Source organism: Catharus ustulatus, chromosome 11 (genome assembly GCF_009819885.2).
Source record: "Catharus ustulatus isolate bCatUst1 chromosome 11, bCatUst1.pri.v2, whole genome shotgun sequence".
NCBI lineage: Eukaryota > Metazoa > Chordata > Aves > Passeriformes > Turdidae > Catharus > Catharus ustulatus.
The window spans coordinates 2,718,631-2,737,012 of record NC_046231.1 but is presented as its reverse complement, the minus strand read 5'-3'; the positions used below and the strand labels follow the sequence as shown (position 1 = coordinate 2,737,012).

At 41.5% G+C, this 18,382-nt stretch overlaps 1 protein-coding gene across 1 annotated transcript in view; it reads left to right on the top strand.

Annotated features, from left to right (window-relative positions):
* LOC117001466 (transcription initiation factor TFIID subunit 4-like) overlaps window positions 1-18,382 on the top strand; it is a 146,582-nt gene that overhangs the window by 9,270 nt on the left and 118,930 nt on the right. Inside the window, exons 4-8 of the mRNA XM_042779638.1 lie at window positions 11,587-11,718; window positions 12,459-12,686; window positions 13,484-13,606; window positions 14,866-14,955; window positions 16,728-16,985. Of these exons, the coding sequence (XP_042635572.1) occupies window positions 11,587-11,718; window positions 12,459-12,686; window positions 13,484-13,606; window positions 14,866-14,955; window positions 16,728-16,985 (831 nt within the window). The remainder of the gene's footprint in view (window positions 1-11,586; window positions 11,719-12,458; window positions 12,687-13,483; window positions 13,607-14,865; window positions 14,956-16,727; window positions 16,986-18,382) is intronic.

The window sequence follows — 18,382 nt, the reverse complement described above, 5'->3', positions numbered from 1 at the left end:
CAGTTACTTTTGGCAACTCATTAAGAATCGTTGAAAGTGCTAACTGGAGAGCATAAAATGGATTTGGAATTACTTTTTTTAAAACTAGAAGAAGGAATGTCTGAAAAACTACCAAGTGTTCATCTAAATTTGAAAACTCTTTGGTTCTCTCCCCTTGACAACTGTGTAATTTCTCCACTCTCAAAAAAGGAGGGGAAAATAAGGCAATGTTTTAAATGTTCTGAAATAAGATTGACTTGATCAATACATGCAGAACTGCTCAGATCCAAAGCCCCTTCTGCAGCCTGGGTACTGCAGCAAGATTCTTCTTTCCATACCTAGGGCCCTCCTTTGCTCACAGGTATTTTGGAGGAAAATGAACCAGGTTTTCCCTGGCAATTCCTCTAGCTTCAGCAGCTGGGCTGATATCCAGGATAGTATGTAAGGAAGGAGCCACTTTTCTCTGGGAACAATGGAAGCTGCTGAGATAAGGGAAGTGTTTTCTCTGAGGAATTTGTCTAAGGGCTTAAGTAAAGGCTTTCCTTAAAGACAGTAGCTCTCTCCTTACATATTTTATTGTTGAAGGTTCCAGAAGTTAAATATCTATATAAAGTACAACTTACCCTGGTAGGGAATTGACAGAGCCACCCCCCTTCCCTTCCCAAGTTTAAAAAAAGGTGTACAGTAATTTCACGACTATAAGGCGCACCTTTTGGACTAAAATTTTCCCCCGAATCTGGAAGTGTGCTTTATAGTCCGGTGCGCCTTATATAATGTACAAAGTTGTGAAATTCACAAACCCGGAAGTGTGAGCCGTGAGTGGGGGCGGTGCTGTGGGAGCGCCGAGCTGCGAGGGGGGGTGGGAGCGGACGGCTGCAGCCGGCAGGAGCTGTGAGGGGAGGGAGGGAGCCAGCACCGGCCCAGGCGCAGGGGGAAGAAGAAGCCAGGCAGCGCCAGACCCGGCCTGGGCGCAGGGGGAACAAGAAGCCTGCGGCCGCAGCCTGGGCACGGCGGGATGGAGCTGCTGGCAGCCGCGGCCTGGGCATGGCGGGATGGAGCCACCAGCGCCGGAAGCCGAGCTGCGCCAGCCAGCGCTGGGCGGGAGTGCCTGGGCCTGCAGCAGCTGCGGCTGCCGGGCAGGGGAAGCCAGGACCCATGGCTGCGTGGTGGTAGTCAGGAACTGTGAGCCGTGCCAGCCGGTGCTGCAGGCGGGAGTGTGGGTGCCCGCGGCGTGGGGAGGGCACCTGGGGCTGTGTTTAAAGGCTACGCCAATCTGTGAAAAATGTTTGTAAATTGAGCACCTGCCAGTAATTCGTTACTTTGTTGCACGTGGCGCAGCTCCTCACTGCAAAAAAAAAGTGCGAGCCGTGAGCTGAGCCGCGAGGGGGGGTGGGAGCAGCTGGCCCCCGGCCAGCAGGAGCCACACAGGGAGAGAGGGAGGGGGCAGCACCGTGCCGCCCTGAGCTGCAGCCTCCCCGAGCCCCGCCTCACCAACCAGGGGCGGGTGGGTGTGCTGGGCCCCATGCACAGGGAGGGCACTTGGGGCTGCGTTTAAAGGCTACGCCCATCTGTGAAAAATGTTTGCAAATTGAACACCTGCCAGTAAACTCCACGATCCTGGAATTCTGTTACTAATTTGTTACTTTGTTGCACGTGGCAGGGATCTTGGTGGCAAAAAAAAAAGCACGCCTTGTAGTCCGGTGCGCCTTATATGATGTACAGAGTTGCGAAATTTGCTGACTCCCGGGGAGTGTGCCTTATAGTCTGGTGTGCCATATGGTCGTGAAATTACTGTATTTGGATTGCACTGCCAACCACAAGAGCTCAGAAAGACTAAGATCCTGTTGGTCCTGCACTGCTGTGTCCTGCGGGTGTGCAGTGAATTCCAGTCCTTCCATGGAGAATGCTTCAGCTGGGCAGTCAAGGCACACAGTTGAGTTGCACAGCAAACTTAAATCTGATGTTTCTTATTAATTGATTGCTTACATTTGCTATTTAAGTTATTTGACTCTGCTGTTTATAGTATCTTTGTCTTGTTCTTGGCAGCTTTCAGGAATAGAGGCAGATGTCAAGCTTTTGGTACACTTTTGTGTTAGATTCTTGGGAGAAAGGAGGCAAATCCATTTTGGAAGGAAGACTTGGGTTCTTCTTGACTCTTAGGTGGGGTAATCTGTGATCAGACATTTAGTTATGCTCCTCTTAATTGCTGCTGTGTAAAGCATGAATAAAATCTGATTGTTTCCATTCTTAGTGGGATTCTGGAGAAGTGGCACATGGGGTAAGCACATACCTTGTAGGGAGGGGCTCAGCTGGGATCAGTTTACGGCTGAGCTGGAAGGTACTGGAGCTTGGACACGTCCCAGGAGGATGGACAGTGTCTGCAGCACAGGTACCACAGAGGAGCAGTGAAACATCCAGCCCTGATCCAGAGCCTGAACAGAGAGCAGTGACTGAGAGACCTGTAACACAGAGATGGATTTGATATATTAATGATCTTTACCATTTACAGTCTTTCTGGTATTTCTAAAATACTCAAGAAGAACATGAGTATGTGCAATTAAAAATAACAGTTTTAATTTAGTTCAGATTATAACATTGTATAGGATTGTAACGGGGATGTTAATTATTGGGCTCACTGACCTTTGAGATCTTTTCCAACCTAAATGAATCGACAATTCTGTGATACTAACTGCTCTTAGCTGCAGTTTTCCTCTGTTTTGTTTAGAGAAAAATTGCAAAATACTCAGGTATATTAAAAGTATTTTTCTTATCAGTGCAGCTGCAAGAGGCTTGGTTGTTTTTGGTTGTTTTTTTTTTTTTGTAATTGGTATCTCAGGGTTTACGTGGAAATACTTGGTCTTCCCTGAGTATTATAATAATATTTGGATGCAAGTTTGTTGTACTGTGAAACTGATAATGTGCTCCTTTTGAAAACATGATTTGGATGTTTTAGACTTAACTGTGCATAATTTTAATATAACTGTTTTCTCTTTGTGATTTTAGTTTCCTTTTACTTTTTGGTTAACCTTACTTTTAGCTGAATATTAGTAAATTTTTAATGTAACCAAAATTTAATCTGCCTTAGAATATTAGTTAAGGCACAGGATTTTTAGGAAACAAGCCATAATTTGTTAGAACTCAAATTGATCTTAGAAGACTTCTGCTCTGGTCTAATAGTGTGGTTTTGCTTGCACTACTATGTTCTTCAGAGATAACAGATTCAGAAATCTTCTAGAGCTGGTTATTAGATTGCATTACATTTTTGTCTCCATATCTTGTTTTGAATCTTAGACTTGTGAAATTGTGAAAAATAAGGAGGTGCTGCCATCTAGTTTTCCTTTGCAGTGTTTCTTTTGTTTATCTGCGTTTTTCATTTGTAGACTTCATGGCTTTTCATGCCTTTGATGTGGTTTTTTCACTGGCTTTCAGTATCTTAATACCCAGGTGGGCTTACATTCATAGCCAAATAGCAAGAAAAGTTGCTTATTTCAAATTATTTTAAATTACAATTATGTTAGTTACAAAATTTAAAGTGCTGCTGTGTAAACTAAGAATATGAAGTGAATGTCATACAGGAAAGACCAATGTTAGCCTGACCCATAATATTTCATTTTGGAATATCTGTTTTTGGAACATCAAAGCAGGTGAAAGAGTGTATATTGGAGTTTTCACAGGACTACTGCTGAAAATGGATTTGTCTTCAGAGTTTACAGATGTTTCGTTTCAAGTTTGATTCAAAATGTGTTTTCCAGTATAAAGTTTTGTTGTATATTTTTAGTGATCAGAAAAGGAGTTATGTGTGAACTTTGATGGTTTAGTGGTTTTTTTCGTTGTCTAAATGGTGATTTACGTATATTTTTTTTTTTTTAAAGAAAATGACAGTTTTTTTCTAGCTTTGTTTTTCCTTGCTTCAGGCATTTTTCTAACTTCTCCTCAGAATTTGAAGTTTATATCATGAACTTTACAGTTTCTGTGTTTCAGTACTCACTTTCTGTTAAGTTTCACTTTGCCATCTGTTTTTAAAATTTAAAAAAAAATAGTTTTTTGAGGGTGTGCCAAATACTGCATCCCCTGCTCTGATTGTGGCCACGTTTTTGTGGTGGAACACGCTGACCAGCAGCAGCAGCTCAGGCTGTGCCTTCACTTCATGCTGAGGGCAGTCTGAGCTTGGCTGATGGCTCCCAAGCTGCTGTTCTTGCTAAAGCAGAGCCTTTCAAATCTGGGATTGGTCTGGTGATACACTTACGCCTGGGTTTTCAGCACTGTTTATATTTTTATGGCAGCTTTGGTATTTTTTTCTCATTTATTGACTCATGTTTTTCTTTCTATTTTTCACATTCTTTCTGCTTTTCTGACAAATGCTTGTTTTACTCTTTGCAGACATTTTAAACAAATAGATAAATCTTTGCTGTTGCTAAGTACACTGCCATTATCATCAAATAAGCTATTCTGTATTATTCCTTTTGTATACATGTTTTTTGCAATGTTCTGGAGAATACATTTGTGGCAGTAGGGCAGGTGGGTTGGGACGTCAGAGAGAGTCTTTACTGTGCTTTAACCACAAAACTGTTTTCCTTCTTTTCCTTCATGATAAGTGATTCTTTTTTGTATGAAGCAGACAATAGGTTTTCAGTACTTACAAATGATTCTGTTTACATTTTTGTAGCATTATCAGAACTCTAAAACTTAAGGAAACACTCAAATGTTAGTAAGGCTGTACATTTAAACATGCAAAGATTAGGGAGTGCTATAAAGGAGGTTCCAGAGCACAGTTAGTGGTTTCCATGTGCATGTGCATCATGGTGCATGACCACATACTACTGCTATTTTTAATTTCTACGATGTGTAGGCTGGACAGTCCTAATAAATGAAGATTTATATAAATATTTTTTCCTCCAGTGTTCAGTGGATTGCTTCAGGCTTACTTGCTGCCCCCCTCTGCAGTGGGAATTAATAACCAAGTTTTTTTTGTGAAGCTTATCCCTATAACAACTTTCTCAACAATGCAGTTAAGGGGATTACTAGCCTCCTTTTGTAAGTAGGAAATGGAGCCTAATTGTCTCTATTTAAAATAGGAAACGAAAAGTGCTGGTTAATTTATTGTGTTCAGTTTGACTTCATTACCTTGAGTTGCTGCCATGGCTACTCCTGGTCACAAACTTCACCATGCAGGCTGAGCACTCAGAAACACGTTGCATAAGAGTATTGATTACAATGGATTATCTGTAGTTGCAGAAAGCACTAAGCACTAGATGCAGGAGTAGAATCCAACTGAAGTGACAAAATTCAGCTGGTTTTTATTCACCAGGTATTTTGGATGAAACCTAGTGATTGCAGGAGGACCAGCCGCTTCACCAGAGAGGAGAAAGTACAGTAATTTCACGACCATAAGGCGCGCTGGACTATAAGGTGCACTTTTTTTTTTTTGCAGCGAGGATCCGCCCCCAGCTCCCCCTGCACGGTTGCTGGCCGAGGCCCTGCCTCAACCCAGCAGCCATGGGCCCCAGGCCCGCCTGTACCTGGCAGCTGCGGCACCACAGCCCCGCCTTCACCCGGCTGCCACAGCCCTGCCGGCTTCCCCCATGGCTCGCGGCTCACGCTTCCGTGTTGGCAAATTTCCGAACTTTGCCCACGTATAAGGCGCACCGGATTATAAGGTGCACTTCCAGGTTTGGGCCAAAATTTTAGTCAAAAGGGTGCGCCTTATAGTCGTGAAATTACTGTACTTTGATTAGTATTTACTTGAGCAATAGGGATTTTGGACTTGGAACCCCTGGTTTCTGAAAGTTTCCTCTTGTGGCCTCAAACTCCTCTACCTGTCCTGTGTAATTGCTCCCAGTTCTGTGTCTTCCTGCCCTGTTGTCTCAAAAGGGGCATTGTGCACATGAGGGGCAGAGCAACATCTCTCTGCTTTGGGTTCTGATGTTCCACTTGATGACACTGTGGTGGCAGTGAAGGTTATGCCTCTGTCTGACCTGTTGGAGATTCTGTTTCCAGTAACTTTCTGTAAATGTGTGCAAATGTCAGGCTTTTAAGGGGATAATACTTTGGGTCAGTTTCACTGTATTTTTACTGGGCTGAAAAAAAAATCAAATTTGTGATAAAAAGCTTCTCTGCATCTGACATTTAAGTGCCTGTTCATGTGAACTGTAACCAGAGGAATTGAGAGGCAGTCAGTCAATGTGTGAAGTTTCTCCATGAACTCTTCAGAAGTTTTAAGTCTCAGGAAGCAGAGTTTGCTAATGGGTAGTGTTATGATGGATTAATAGCAACTGTGCCTGGAGGAAAGGTTGTATGAGTTAGTTACTGAAAAATTATGTGGTGGTTGACCCTGGCTGGACACCAGGTGCCCACCAGAGCCTCTCCATTCCTACCCTCCTCAGCTGGATAAGGAGAGAAAACATGAGGAAGGTCTCTTGAGTTGGGATAAAGATCCCTCACCAGTCACTGACACTGAAAACCAGGCTCAGCTGGGGGGGAATTAATTCATTACCAATCAAATCAGAGTTGGATAATGGCAAGTAAAAACAATCTTAAAATGCCTACTCCTCACCCCTCCATTCTTCCCGAGTTTGACTTTACTCCCAGCTTTCTCCACCTTTCCCCTAGTGGTGCAGAGAGATGGGGAATGGGGGCTGTGCTCAGCTCATCCCAGGTTGTCTCTGCTGCTCCTTCCTCCTCAGGGAAGGGCTCCTCACACTCCTCCTGTGCTCCAGTGTGGGGTCCCTCCCCAGGAGACAGTGAGTTCCATGAGCTGCTCCAGCCTGGTCCCTTCCCATGGGTGCAGTCAGTCCTTCAGGAGCTGCTCCTGGTCCCTTCCCATGGGTGCAGTCAGTCCTTCAGGAACTGCTCCAGCCCAGGTCCCCTGTGGGCTCACAGGTCCTGCCAGCAAACCTGTTCCAGTTTGGGCTCCTCTCTCCATGGGGCCACAGGTTCTGCCAGGAGCTGCTCCAACCTGGAGTTCTCTGTGGGGTCACAGCCTCCTTCAGGCACCCCCTGCTCCCGTGTGGGCCCTCCAGGGGCCGCAGGGGGATCTCTGCTCCCTCCTGGACCCCGTGGGCTGCAGGGGCACAGCTGCCTCTCCCTGGTGCACCCCGGGCTTGGGGGAACCTCAGCTCCAGCACCTGGAGCAGCTCCTGCGCTGCCCTGCGCTGCCCTGCGCTGCCCTGCGCTGCCCTGCGCTGCCCTGCGCTGCCCTGCGCTGCCCTGCCCTGCCCTGCCCTGCCCTGCCCTGCTGTGGGGGTTTGCAGAGCTGCTCCTCTCACATCTCCTCACTCCTGTCACCCAGCTGCAATTCCACGGGGATTTCCTTCCCCTTCCTAAATGTTCCCCAGAGGTGCTGCCACTGCTGGACCCAAATTTGGCTCTGCCAGACACAGGGCCAACTTCTGTCAGCTTCTCACAAAGCCACATCTCCACCAAAACCTGGCCATGCCAGCCAGTGCAAGTGAATTCCCAGGTTTGACCTTTAGCTTGTGCTTCTGCCAGTGTCTGTGATCCCACTGCAGTTTTTCTCTTTGTTAAACAGTGCCTTGAATGTTTGAGGCGTCTCAGATGGCATCTTAGCATGGTTTATAAGTTTATAAGAAGTCATCTAGATTAATGATTAGAAATAAAATTAAATTTCATTTCAGATTTTGCAAATTTAAATTTAAACCTGAAGACCTTATGAAAACTGAGTTTTGCATAACACTTAGTGAAGCCATGTACAGTAATTTCATGACCATAAGGCACACCGCACTATGAGGTGCACCTCTGGGAGTCCGCAAATTTCGCAACTTTGTACATTATATAAGGTGCACGGGTCTGTAAGGTGCACTTTTTTTTTGCCGTGGGTGGAGTTTACTGGCAGGTGCTCAATTTGGAAACATTTTAACAGATTGGTGTAGCCTTTAAACGCAGTCCCAAGTGCCCTCTCCATGCGCAGGCCCCGGCACTCCCGCCCGCCCCCAGCTGGTGAGGCAGGGCTCGGGGCCGCCCGCTCCCTCTCTCCCCGTGTGGCTCCTGCTGGCCGGGGGCTGCCCGGTCCCACCCCCCCTCGCGGCTCGGCTCACAGCTCACACTTCTGGGTTGGCAAACTTTGCAACTTTGTACATTATATAAGGCGCACTGGACTATAAGGCACACTTCTGGGTTCGGATCAAAATTTTAGTCAAAAGGGTACACCTTATAGCTGTGAAATTACTGTATTGGACGAGGTAAAGAGGCATCACAATCTCTATTGTGAAAAACTTGGCTTTTGTGTTAGTGTTTGTTCGAATGCTGTTGAGGTATTTTCTTTTTTTTTGGCTGATAGTGGCCAAGTTTATTGACAGGAATGATCATGAAAAATGTGTCAAATTTATTTGTCAAAAAGTGAGCTGTAGTGCAGAGCCTGTGCTGCTGGGGTGTAGGTCAGTAAGTGGTTCTACAGTACAAAATACAAGTGTAACCCAAACCTTCTCCCAAGGATTTGCCTATTAACCCTCTGGCAGTTTGAGTTCATTTGATAAAGCTGTGAATATGCAATGCAGTCTCTAAAATTGGTACAGTCCTGCCTTGGCAGTGACAAATAATCTTTGGCTATTTTGACTGTTTTTTCCGTGTTCAGGTGACTTGCCCTGTGTATTCCTTGTTTGTGCACAGCAGGTACAATGGGTTCTTTCCCAAGCTTTTCCTCCCTATTCATGTGCCCAGAGCTCTGGGAAGAAGGAAAGTAGAGATGTTGTTTAAGGACACAGAATATTTCTGCACTGTGAACAATTCTGATGTACTCTGACTGCCTAAGTGGAAGTGACTTGTTGCAGCCTGAAATGGGAGTCAACTTGTGTTACCTGTGTGACTTGGGCAGGCAGAACAAACCTTGGGACAGCCCCCCAGGCTGTCCCTCCTGAAATCCTCCTTTCCTCTGCAGCACTGTGCTGTGCTCCCTGTTCCTGAGCTGGGTGCACAGAGCCAGCTCAGGTCTGTGTGCAGATGCATCCTCCAGTGTCCCGTGGGCATCAGGAGCAGGTTATTGACTATGCTCATTCATGGTCTGGCTTCCTGCCTTTTAATGTCTGAGAACAGGGCAAAAGGCTCTTCAGCAGTTCTGTGTGGATGTAAAAACATTTGATGTATCTAATAAAAATAATAGTTACATTTGAAAATGCATTTCTTTCTAATTCTTCGGGTAATTTCAGAATTTAATAGCAATCTGCCAAATCTCAGTAGCTTTTCCTTAAGGAACATCACGAATTCTTTTAGATTCTTCCAATAGGAACTTGACACATTGGGTTATGATTTTTTGTTAAAATGCTGTTCATAATTTTTGTTTTCTTTTTGATGTATTTCTCATGAGATCTGTTTACAAGTTTCCTTCCATGGAAGACACAGGTTTTTCTTTCTAAATCATTTTTTATCAGTTCTGGAAGCATTCATGTTGGGAATCCTTTGAGTGTATTCTGGCAACTTGTAACTGTCACTTGAAGATCATTTCCATGATATTTAAGAATTTCTCCAGGCTAGTTCCTCATTATGTTTCTCAAATCCTCTTTTCATATTTACTTTTTTAACCCTTCTGAGTTTTGGAACCAGGTTAGTAAAACCATTGCGTTACTTTGTTTGCAGTTCTTTGGTGGTGAGGGATTTCTTCATACCCAGCACATGAGTAGATTTTATTGCTATTTTCTATCAAAGGCTTTTGTCACTATTGATTTTTAAAACCAGGGGTGAATTTAGTCTTCAAGTTTCACAGTTTGCTACTGCGGTCTGGCACATTAGAATACATTCTTATTTAGATATTATAATAGTGAAAATATCTATTTTAATTTTATTTTCAGGTATATTCCTGTGATGAATAATGGGCATTTATTAGCTGAGAAAAATTCTCTAGCTCACAGTCTCACTTTGTATTTCTGGATTTCTGGCTGCAGGTCTTGCCTGGAAGCGAGTAGCTGCCAGAAGTGCCCCTGGTTATCTGCTTTTTTCCTAAATAATTTCTGGAAGCTCAGACTGATAAGGGGGCAAGATATCACAGGCATGCTGTCTTCTTAGGCTGGAAACTGATTATAAGCAAGTGAACAAAATACACAATATTTATATTTTAGATGCAGCATTCATGGAATAGATTAATTTCATTCAACCAGTATTTTAAAATACTTGGTCATTTTTATAATGAAGAAAAGAGGTATAGGGTATTTAAAACTGAAAAAGCTTGTATGATCCTTCTTCCAAAAACCAGACAATTCTGCCTGTTCATGGTGATGCTGTTTATTGTCTCTAGGCTGCCTCAGGATGGAAGGCATCCCTAGTCAAGATTTTAAAAATCTTGAAAGCTATACAAACAAAAGAAGGGGTTTGTTCAGATGTCAGGTAGATTGATTTGATTTGTTTTCTTTCCTCCTTTTTTTTCCCCCAGTACAGAAGATTGATATCCAGTAGATGACGTTGCTGGACTGATTTGTAAGGAATGCTCGGGGCTCTGAATGCCTGCCTGGGCTTCTGTTCCTTTTGGAGATATTTTAGAGTAGACGAGGTGTTCTTTGGAGAAGTATTTTATGTAGGTTTAATAGGCAATGTAAGAATCTAAAATAACCAATTGTTTATAAAATATGAATTTTATTTTTTAATAAGAATTAAAATATAAATCAAGGAAACCTAGTTTTATCTTGTGAGAAACAACATCAGCCATGATGTATTACTCTGTCCACTTAGAAAATTTGTCTTTTTCAAGTGTGTGAATGCATATCTTAATAAATGCAAGTTCTAAGACACCAGTGTGGCCTCCATTCTTAGTAATGTGTGGTTCTCGTTTTATCATAATTGCCTTATTGTATGATGCATTTCATTTATAATGGTATTTACATTCCTGCAGAATTAAGTAACTTCTCTGGAGATGCTTTTAAATTTCTAAATCTTGTCCTTTTGTGAGGTGACAAGAGATTTGAGGCATTCAATGAAAGTAAATCACAAAATAAGTAATATGTTTGCTAAATAAGATAGATTTCCTGAGCTAGAGAATGTAGTACTGACTGCAAAGCTGTAGGTCAGTCATTTTCCTTTGTCTGCACTTCACATTGCAGTTGCTGTCTGGGTACAGAGCCTGTGTTCTATGACAAAGGTTCTCCTGGTGCTTAGATTTCATTTCTCTGCAAGTTAATTTCTGTATAATTCAATCTGAAATTATTTTAAGAATATTTTTCTGCTTTCTAAATTTTCTGTCCATATTGATTTTCATGCAGAAAAAGCACTAGAACAGGCCCATAAATACCAAGAGGACCGATATGTGTTACTGGCAATGATAAACTCAATTATTGATGAATACTGACATGTAAATATTACAACTGAATTGACACATCAATGCGACATCAATTTTTTTGCAGGTCACTTTTGCTTTTTTGCATCTTTTCCATACAGCTGTAAAATAGTAGCTTTTAGGTGGAATATTGCAAACCTGTCATTGAACATGAAAAAAGTAATTTTTCCAGTGTTTGTAACTATATATATGTAAAAGCACATTACTAGCTTTGATTTGTTTTTGCAGTATTAATACTGATTATTCTTGTAAACACTATTATTAAAAAGCCTTGGAGATCAAGTTACTGAGGAGGAAGAAAAAAAGTAAAACGCTTGTTTTTCCTTTCTCAGCAGCCAACATCCGTGGGCACCTCCAGTGTCCGCCTGGGGCTCCCGGTGCAGGCCAAGGTGGTGCCGTCCCCGGCTGCGCCCGCCAGCGCCGCAGCCACGCTGCCAGGAGGGGCTGTGCTGTCCCACACCACGGTCAGTGCCTGGGCTCAGGGTGGGAATGCTGGGGTGAGGAAGGGACATTTAGGGCAGAGCCATGGAGGAATTGTTCCCTTGGAGGGTACCCACAACAGCTGTGGCTGCCCTGGATCCCCGGCAGTGGCCAGGGCTGTTGTAGTAATCACATAGTGACAGACACGACTGGCATCACCAGCAGTCCTTTATTAAAAACTCCACGTACCTTCTCTCACTGAACTTCCCTCACAGGCAGCTTCACACAGTACTGACTCCTTTTCTCCACTCTGCACAACTGACTAAACCCCAAGCTGTCTCTTATTCAGCCACCTGCCCCTGTCTGTCCCTCACACAGCATCTTCCTACCTTATCTGTACCTTGCACCACCACACGTCCCTTCCTTCTCACAGCACAGCCAGCACACTCCATCCCAAACTGCAGCACTCCGAGTCTCGACTCCAACTCAAACTGCAGCTAGTGGCCAGCTAACCCACACCTTTATAACAGCCAAACTCATTGGGCAGGGAAGGCCGTTTCCACTCCTCAGTAATCAGTAAAACTGGAAAAGATTGCCTCCTGCACTATGCTTGCAATCTATCTTCCCACCCAGGGCCAGGTTGGATGGGGCTTAGAGCGCCCTGGGACAGTGGAACTAGAAGAGCTTTAAGTTCCTTTCCAGCCCATACCATTCTCTGATTTTATGATTTACGTGGTTTTTGAAAGTGAAAATTAATATTTTTTTCAATATAAAATATTAACAGGTATCAGTAGCTACGACGAGCGCTCAGAATTTGTTCAAGACAACAGTAGCAACTGGAACTTCAGCTTCTCAGCAGGCTGCAGTGATCAGTGGTGGGCAGAGCCAGGGCTCAGCCCAGCCCCAGGGCCAGCCCCGGCTGCCGCTCCCTCCACACACGGCAGCGCAGGTGCCAGCACAGCCCCTGGTCATCCCCAGCTCTCCTGTGCCTGGAACTACTGTGGTATCACAGGCAAGTGTAACATTAGTGGAAACACTGTCAAGTATTTGTTCCATCAGGGGATACAAGCCTATGTCAAGGAAAAGCTCGCCCTACTTCTGAACATACCAGAGGAGTTCCTGAAGTGCTAAGAAAACAAACAGGAAAACCCTTTCCCTGGTTTTGGCTAAATGGGATACCAGTTCTGTGGTCATCTTTCCCTGTCCTGCCATGTGTGTGGCACTAGTGAAAGAACTGTTCCTGTAGCCAGAACAGTCAGGCCTTTGCTCTATTGCCTGCATGATTATCCTGTTGCTGGGCCTCAAAACTGGGGTTACACTGAAGTGTGACATTTCTATTTCTTGGAACAATTGCACCATATAAAAATGATGGCTTGTTTTGCTCCTAATGAAAAAAAAGATTAGATATGATGATGTTTAAAGACTTACTTCTAATTTGATTTTACTGCTGTAGCTGCTTTGTACAAAAACATACCAAATCAATAATTTAACAAATTAAGATAGCTTACATTGTCTATTGGGCATCTCAAAGGGAAACTTCTCATATTTAAGGTTATTTGTTCCAAAGCAGACTGTAAAATATATATTTCTTTAGTTTTTTGTTGTTACTTGCAAGCTATGATGTTCAGTTATTTAAAGAAGGCAAGAAAGTCTAAGGTAACAAACAGTAATAGCAAAATATATTTCATACATGGCCTGTCTGAATTAGAAAATTTTCATCTTTTTCCTTATTTGTCGTGGTCAGAGCATGCATTGATTATGATGGAAAAATAGCATGGAGCTAATACTTGTTTTCTTTGGCTTTTGCAGGAAATGCAAGAGAATGTGAAAAAATGTAAAAACTTTTTAGCTACCCTTATAAAACTTGCTTCTCATAATTCACCATCTCCAGAAACGTCCCGCAATGTGAAAGCTCTGGTTCAAGATTTGTTGGTAAATAGTTACCTTTTATTTTGTCATCTATTACCTTTTATTTTAGTTACCTTTTATTTTGTTATCTATTAAACTTCTTATGCTGAAAACTATTGCTTTGATCTTAACAATTCTTTTGCCTGTCATGAAAGCAGTTGGGCTTCATCAAAATGCAATATTCTGTATGTTATATGTACTAAAAATGTGTTGAAGGCAGGCTTTGTCTTGGTTTTTGAAAGGGGAAATGCAGCAAAGTGTTTAGTAGTTAATTATCAAAGCCACTCTTGTTTTGATGAGTAAAAAGAGTCAGGCTTCTTAAAAGAAATGTGATATAGTCTATGGAAAACTTGAATTTAAAAGTAGTTGCTATGCATTTCTTTGAATTCATTGTCAGAGAAATCTGTATATTTTAGTCAAGCCTAAGACCCATTTTCAAGTGTGAGCCATTCAACAATCATATTCAGTGATTCCAGTGAAAACTTGCTTTAACTTTTCAGACTTGAAAAAGGTAAATAAGTAAAGGCAACTACTTACAATATTTCAAACAAAGTTCCAACACACATATATAATAAATATATATATTGAAGCTACTTTTGGTTTGGTTTTTCTCTTGTTCTGCATCAGACAGGAAGGCTAATTACTGTTTTTATTACAACCTGAACTTTTAACTAATGATACTTTAGAAGTATCATAAAATGTAGAATTCTCTTGAATTACTTCTAAATAAATGACTGATTTGATATGAGTGTGTATTTTGTGAGTATACATACAAATTAATAGAGGAGAAAATTTTGTATCTACTTAAAACCATACTTTATATAATGGCCATACTTTACATATATAGTTTTATGTATATGGATTCTGCAAGTTGAATTGTACCATCAGAATTGGTTTTAGAATTATTACAAAGGCTGACAAATTTTATATTTATAAGGTTGCATCAACAACCTGTTACTGTTGTTTTCTTTTAATTTCAGAAAAAGAAATCATTATGTAAATGTTAACAAGAAAGTGGAATCCCAAAAGAGACTTGAGTTTCTGGGGCCTCATTTTGTCTTAAGTTGTGCATCCCCAAGGGAATTCTCTGAATTTTGAGTGGCATGTTACATGTTTGAATGCTTGGCAGAAGGATCTTAGAGAGGAATTAAGGGACTTCAGCTCTGAAAGTTCTTGATGTGGCAGCCTATTTAGCTAGAGATGTATATACAGTAGCTGGGAAAGAGGCAACCAAACAACTGAACTGAGATGTTGATGCTTTTTTTTTTTTCTTCACCCTGAAGGATGCGAAGATTGATCCAGAAGAATTTACAGGCCGCCTTCAAACAGAACTGAAATCATCTCCTCAGCCATATCTTGTACCTTTCCTTAAGGTAATGTGAATATTGTTTGGATAAGTTTATTTCAATGCAGCATTTCGTTACATTAAGTCTTAGAATATCCTTTTTAATTAATGTTGTCTTCGCTGGTCTGGAGCAGGACTACACATCCATCCTTTACTTGTAAATGCTCCCCATTTCTGCCGAGGTCTTCCTGGCTGGAAATCTGTGCAGGCTCCACCCGTGTCGGGGCAGGCAGGTGCTGCTCACAGCCCGAGTGGCCCTGGGCTGTTGGAGCAGCCTGGGGCAGTGCTGAGAAACAGGGAGTTCCCACTGGTGGGGAGACCTCGTGTGTTTGGGACCTTGGCTGAGTTTTACAAAAATGTTTGTTGTCCAGAGCTGATCTGGAGTTCACAACTTGGGTAGCCCCGATCTAGAACATCGCAGTAATTAGATTTAAACAAAACAAAACAAGCAGTTACTCCCTAGTTTGGAAACCATCCATTGGCTATTCTATAGTGAGCCTCTACTTTAAAAATTAATATACTTTTCTGTGGTAGTAGGTAATTTTTTGTGAAGAAGAAAAACATTAACATTTCAAAGAGTCCCAAGTTATTTTTACAAAAGAAATTTAATAAGCTGTTTCCATACTGTTTTCCTAATCTATGTTTGGGTCGTTGATAACTTTCAATCCACATGTAACAATGAAAAACTGAACTGGATAAAATGTTGATTAGATGATTCTGCTTCTAATCTGGAACTTATCAGCAGTAGAATTTCTGATGTGATACCAGATAGCTTTATTGTGTGTTTCTAAGTTAGTGTATGTGTGGGTAAATTTAACTTCTAATTGGTTCTGTAAATTAGCTACAATAACTTCCATATGTAGGATTATATGCAAACATAAAAAGCATGTTTAAGTCCCAACAAAACCACAAATACGATTTTTAAAGTATTTTTGGTCTAGTTCAGAACTTCTCTGTTTGGGGCAGATTTTCTCTCTCTTCTCTCCCTTGCAACTTTGCTTCAGAACTTCTGCTCCTGTTTTTACAAGTTAACATTAACTCTTGTTTGTGACTTTTACTGCAGTCACTTCTAGCATCATGATTAAGTTTTGATTTATATCCTTTCTTTGAAGTCCTTTCTGGGCAACAGCATTAAGTTTTTAAATCAATACTAGAAGTTTAGAAAGCTGTAGCTTGGGCTGAACACTTTTGCATTCTACAGCTGCCTGGGGGAGCACTTCAAAAGAACACTTCTCTCACTTAAAAAGTAAAAAGTTTGTTCAGGAAGATACAGTACAGCCTTTTAGAAGTATGTTTTCCTTGAAATGGTATGAACATGGAGCTTACAGTAGTACACTTTTAATCCACTCACATTACATTACTTCAGAAATAATAAATAGCTAGTGCTGAAGGGCACAGAGTGTGAAATCATCTGGTTCTAGGTACTGGAGGTGTGTTAGGAAGGGTAAATTGGTGCAGCTTGCTGGGAATAAGATTGTTTCATGGTTCTGCCTTTTCTGCTTCCATTTGTTGCAGGTCCAAAGACAAGTTCTAGATAGTCTTGAGAAGAAGAATGTTACATTTTTCTGCTACAGTGGAATTAAGGGCATTTTTCTGCTACAGGGTTGCTAAATCCAAATGGAAAGCTTATTAAAAATGAAACTTTCTCATAGAAGATATGTTAAACCTTAGTTCTGTTTGGTGAACAGGCAGTTAGTAAAATTGAAAAGAAAGAATTCTGTTAATTACGTTTACAGCAAATTTAATGCTTTTTATCAATCCGCTATATTTGATATTTCATAAACTTTCTTCTGTTTGTAGAAAAGTCTACCTGCACTGAGACAATCTTTACTGAATAGTCAACATTTGGTTTTGCAAGGCCAGCCGTCTCAGCAGTCACTCCAGCAGAGCAAGCTCTCACAAGTTATACCTCAATCTGCCTCGGGAAGCATCTCCTCTGTTGTCACGACGCAGACAATAGGAATAAGGCAACCAAACAACATTTGCACAGTCTCTGTATCAAATACAGTGCAGCCTCCTCAGGTTAAGGTGGTACAGTCAAATCAGAGTTCTCAACTGGTAGGTACTGTAGTATGAAAGAGGATTTCTCAATGAACTGTATAGCAGTTTTCAGTGTCGCTTTCATTGCAGCTTGTTTGGGAAAATTCTTCTTTGTTTGTATCATATTCTGTGGTGTGTGGTAGTACCTCATTTTCAGTTGTTTCACATGTATGCTCAACTATTACTTTAGATCAGATTATTAACATCAATTTAAGGAAGTGCATTCTTGGTCTTTTTTTTTGCAATAGAGTGGTTGTTGTACGAGCACAGTGGAATTTGACAGAATTATAAATGTAGAACAGAAAGCTTTCCAAGTTTTACAGGCAAGAGTATGATGTTGAGTATGTCATTAGGTATGCTGCTTTGCTTTCAAATTTAAATTAACTCTCATTTTAAACTCTTCTGCACATAATTATAAAATCTTGTAGAAGAATAGCTGTGCTGTACCAGGATGTTTTGTTTAGCAGTAATGCCATTCTCTGTTACTCACTGAACTATATCTTTGTTGTGCATAGTGGAGTATTAAGTGCTTAGAATCATTAATTTCAAAGGCACTGTCAGAAGGCAGCTGTACAGCCAGGCAGTCACTGAGAACGTGGTGGCTTTATCCTGCTTTTACACAGGATCTTGTGTGTGTGTGTGTGTTTGCACTTGTAATTAAAAGGTATAAGGATTTTTACATGGCCTTGAGTTTATACAGGAGTTACTACCCTTCGTGAGATTTTCCTTGTCTGTGGTTTCTGTGTATGTGTGAGTAAAGTACTTCACTTAGGTTTCAAAGTCATAGGGAGAGGTTCCAGAACATGTATCAAGTTGGTAGAAATTTATATTGTCAAGGTCGAGAAATGCAAATGTGCTAATGTAAAAGCTTACAGTGATCTATCCTTGAGTTTATAGGCTCTATAAAACATATAAATAATTTGTAAGGTGTGTGGAGAGAGAATATTTCTTTTGCTTTAATTTAAAAGTAGTAGTGCCCAGTCTGAAAATACCTGAGCTGTGTGTTGAGCCTTACAAACACTTTCTAGTGGTTAAATTATTAGTTTTAAAATAAAATCAATTTAATTTAATAATCCTTTAGTGAGCATAGTTTTAATGGGTAAGAACATCTTGAATGGTAAGATTTCTGACTCTGTTGTTTGGAATACACACAGGACAGTTGGGTGTTTTTCACTTTAACTCAGCTGCTTTAATGCAAGTCCAGGGACTTGCATTCTTTCTTTTTCTGAGATGGGTTCTCCCCACCCTGTCAGCATTGTTGTATTAATTTTAAAAGTGTTCCTTACCCTTTTTGTGCCATCTCTTTGATTTGTCCACGTTTCATGACTGAATGGACAATAGCTTTGGCTCTTCTAGGCAGAAGAGCAGAAACTGGTGATAATTACAGGCAGTAGGTGGAAAAATTACTCCTTGTC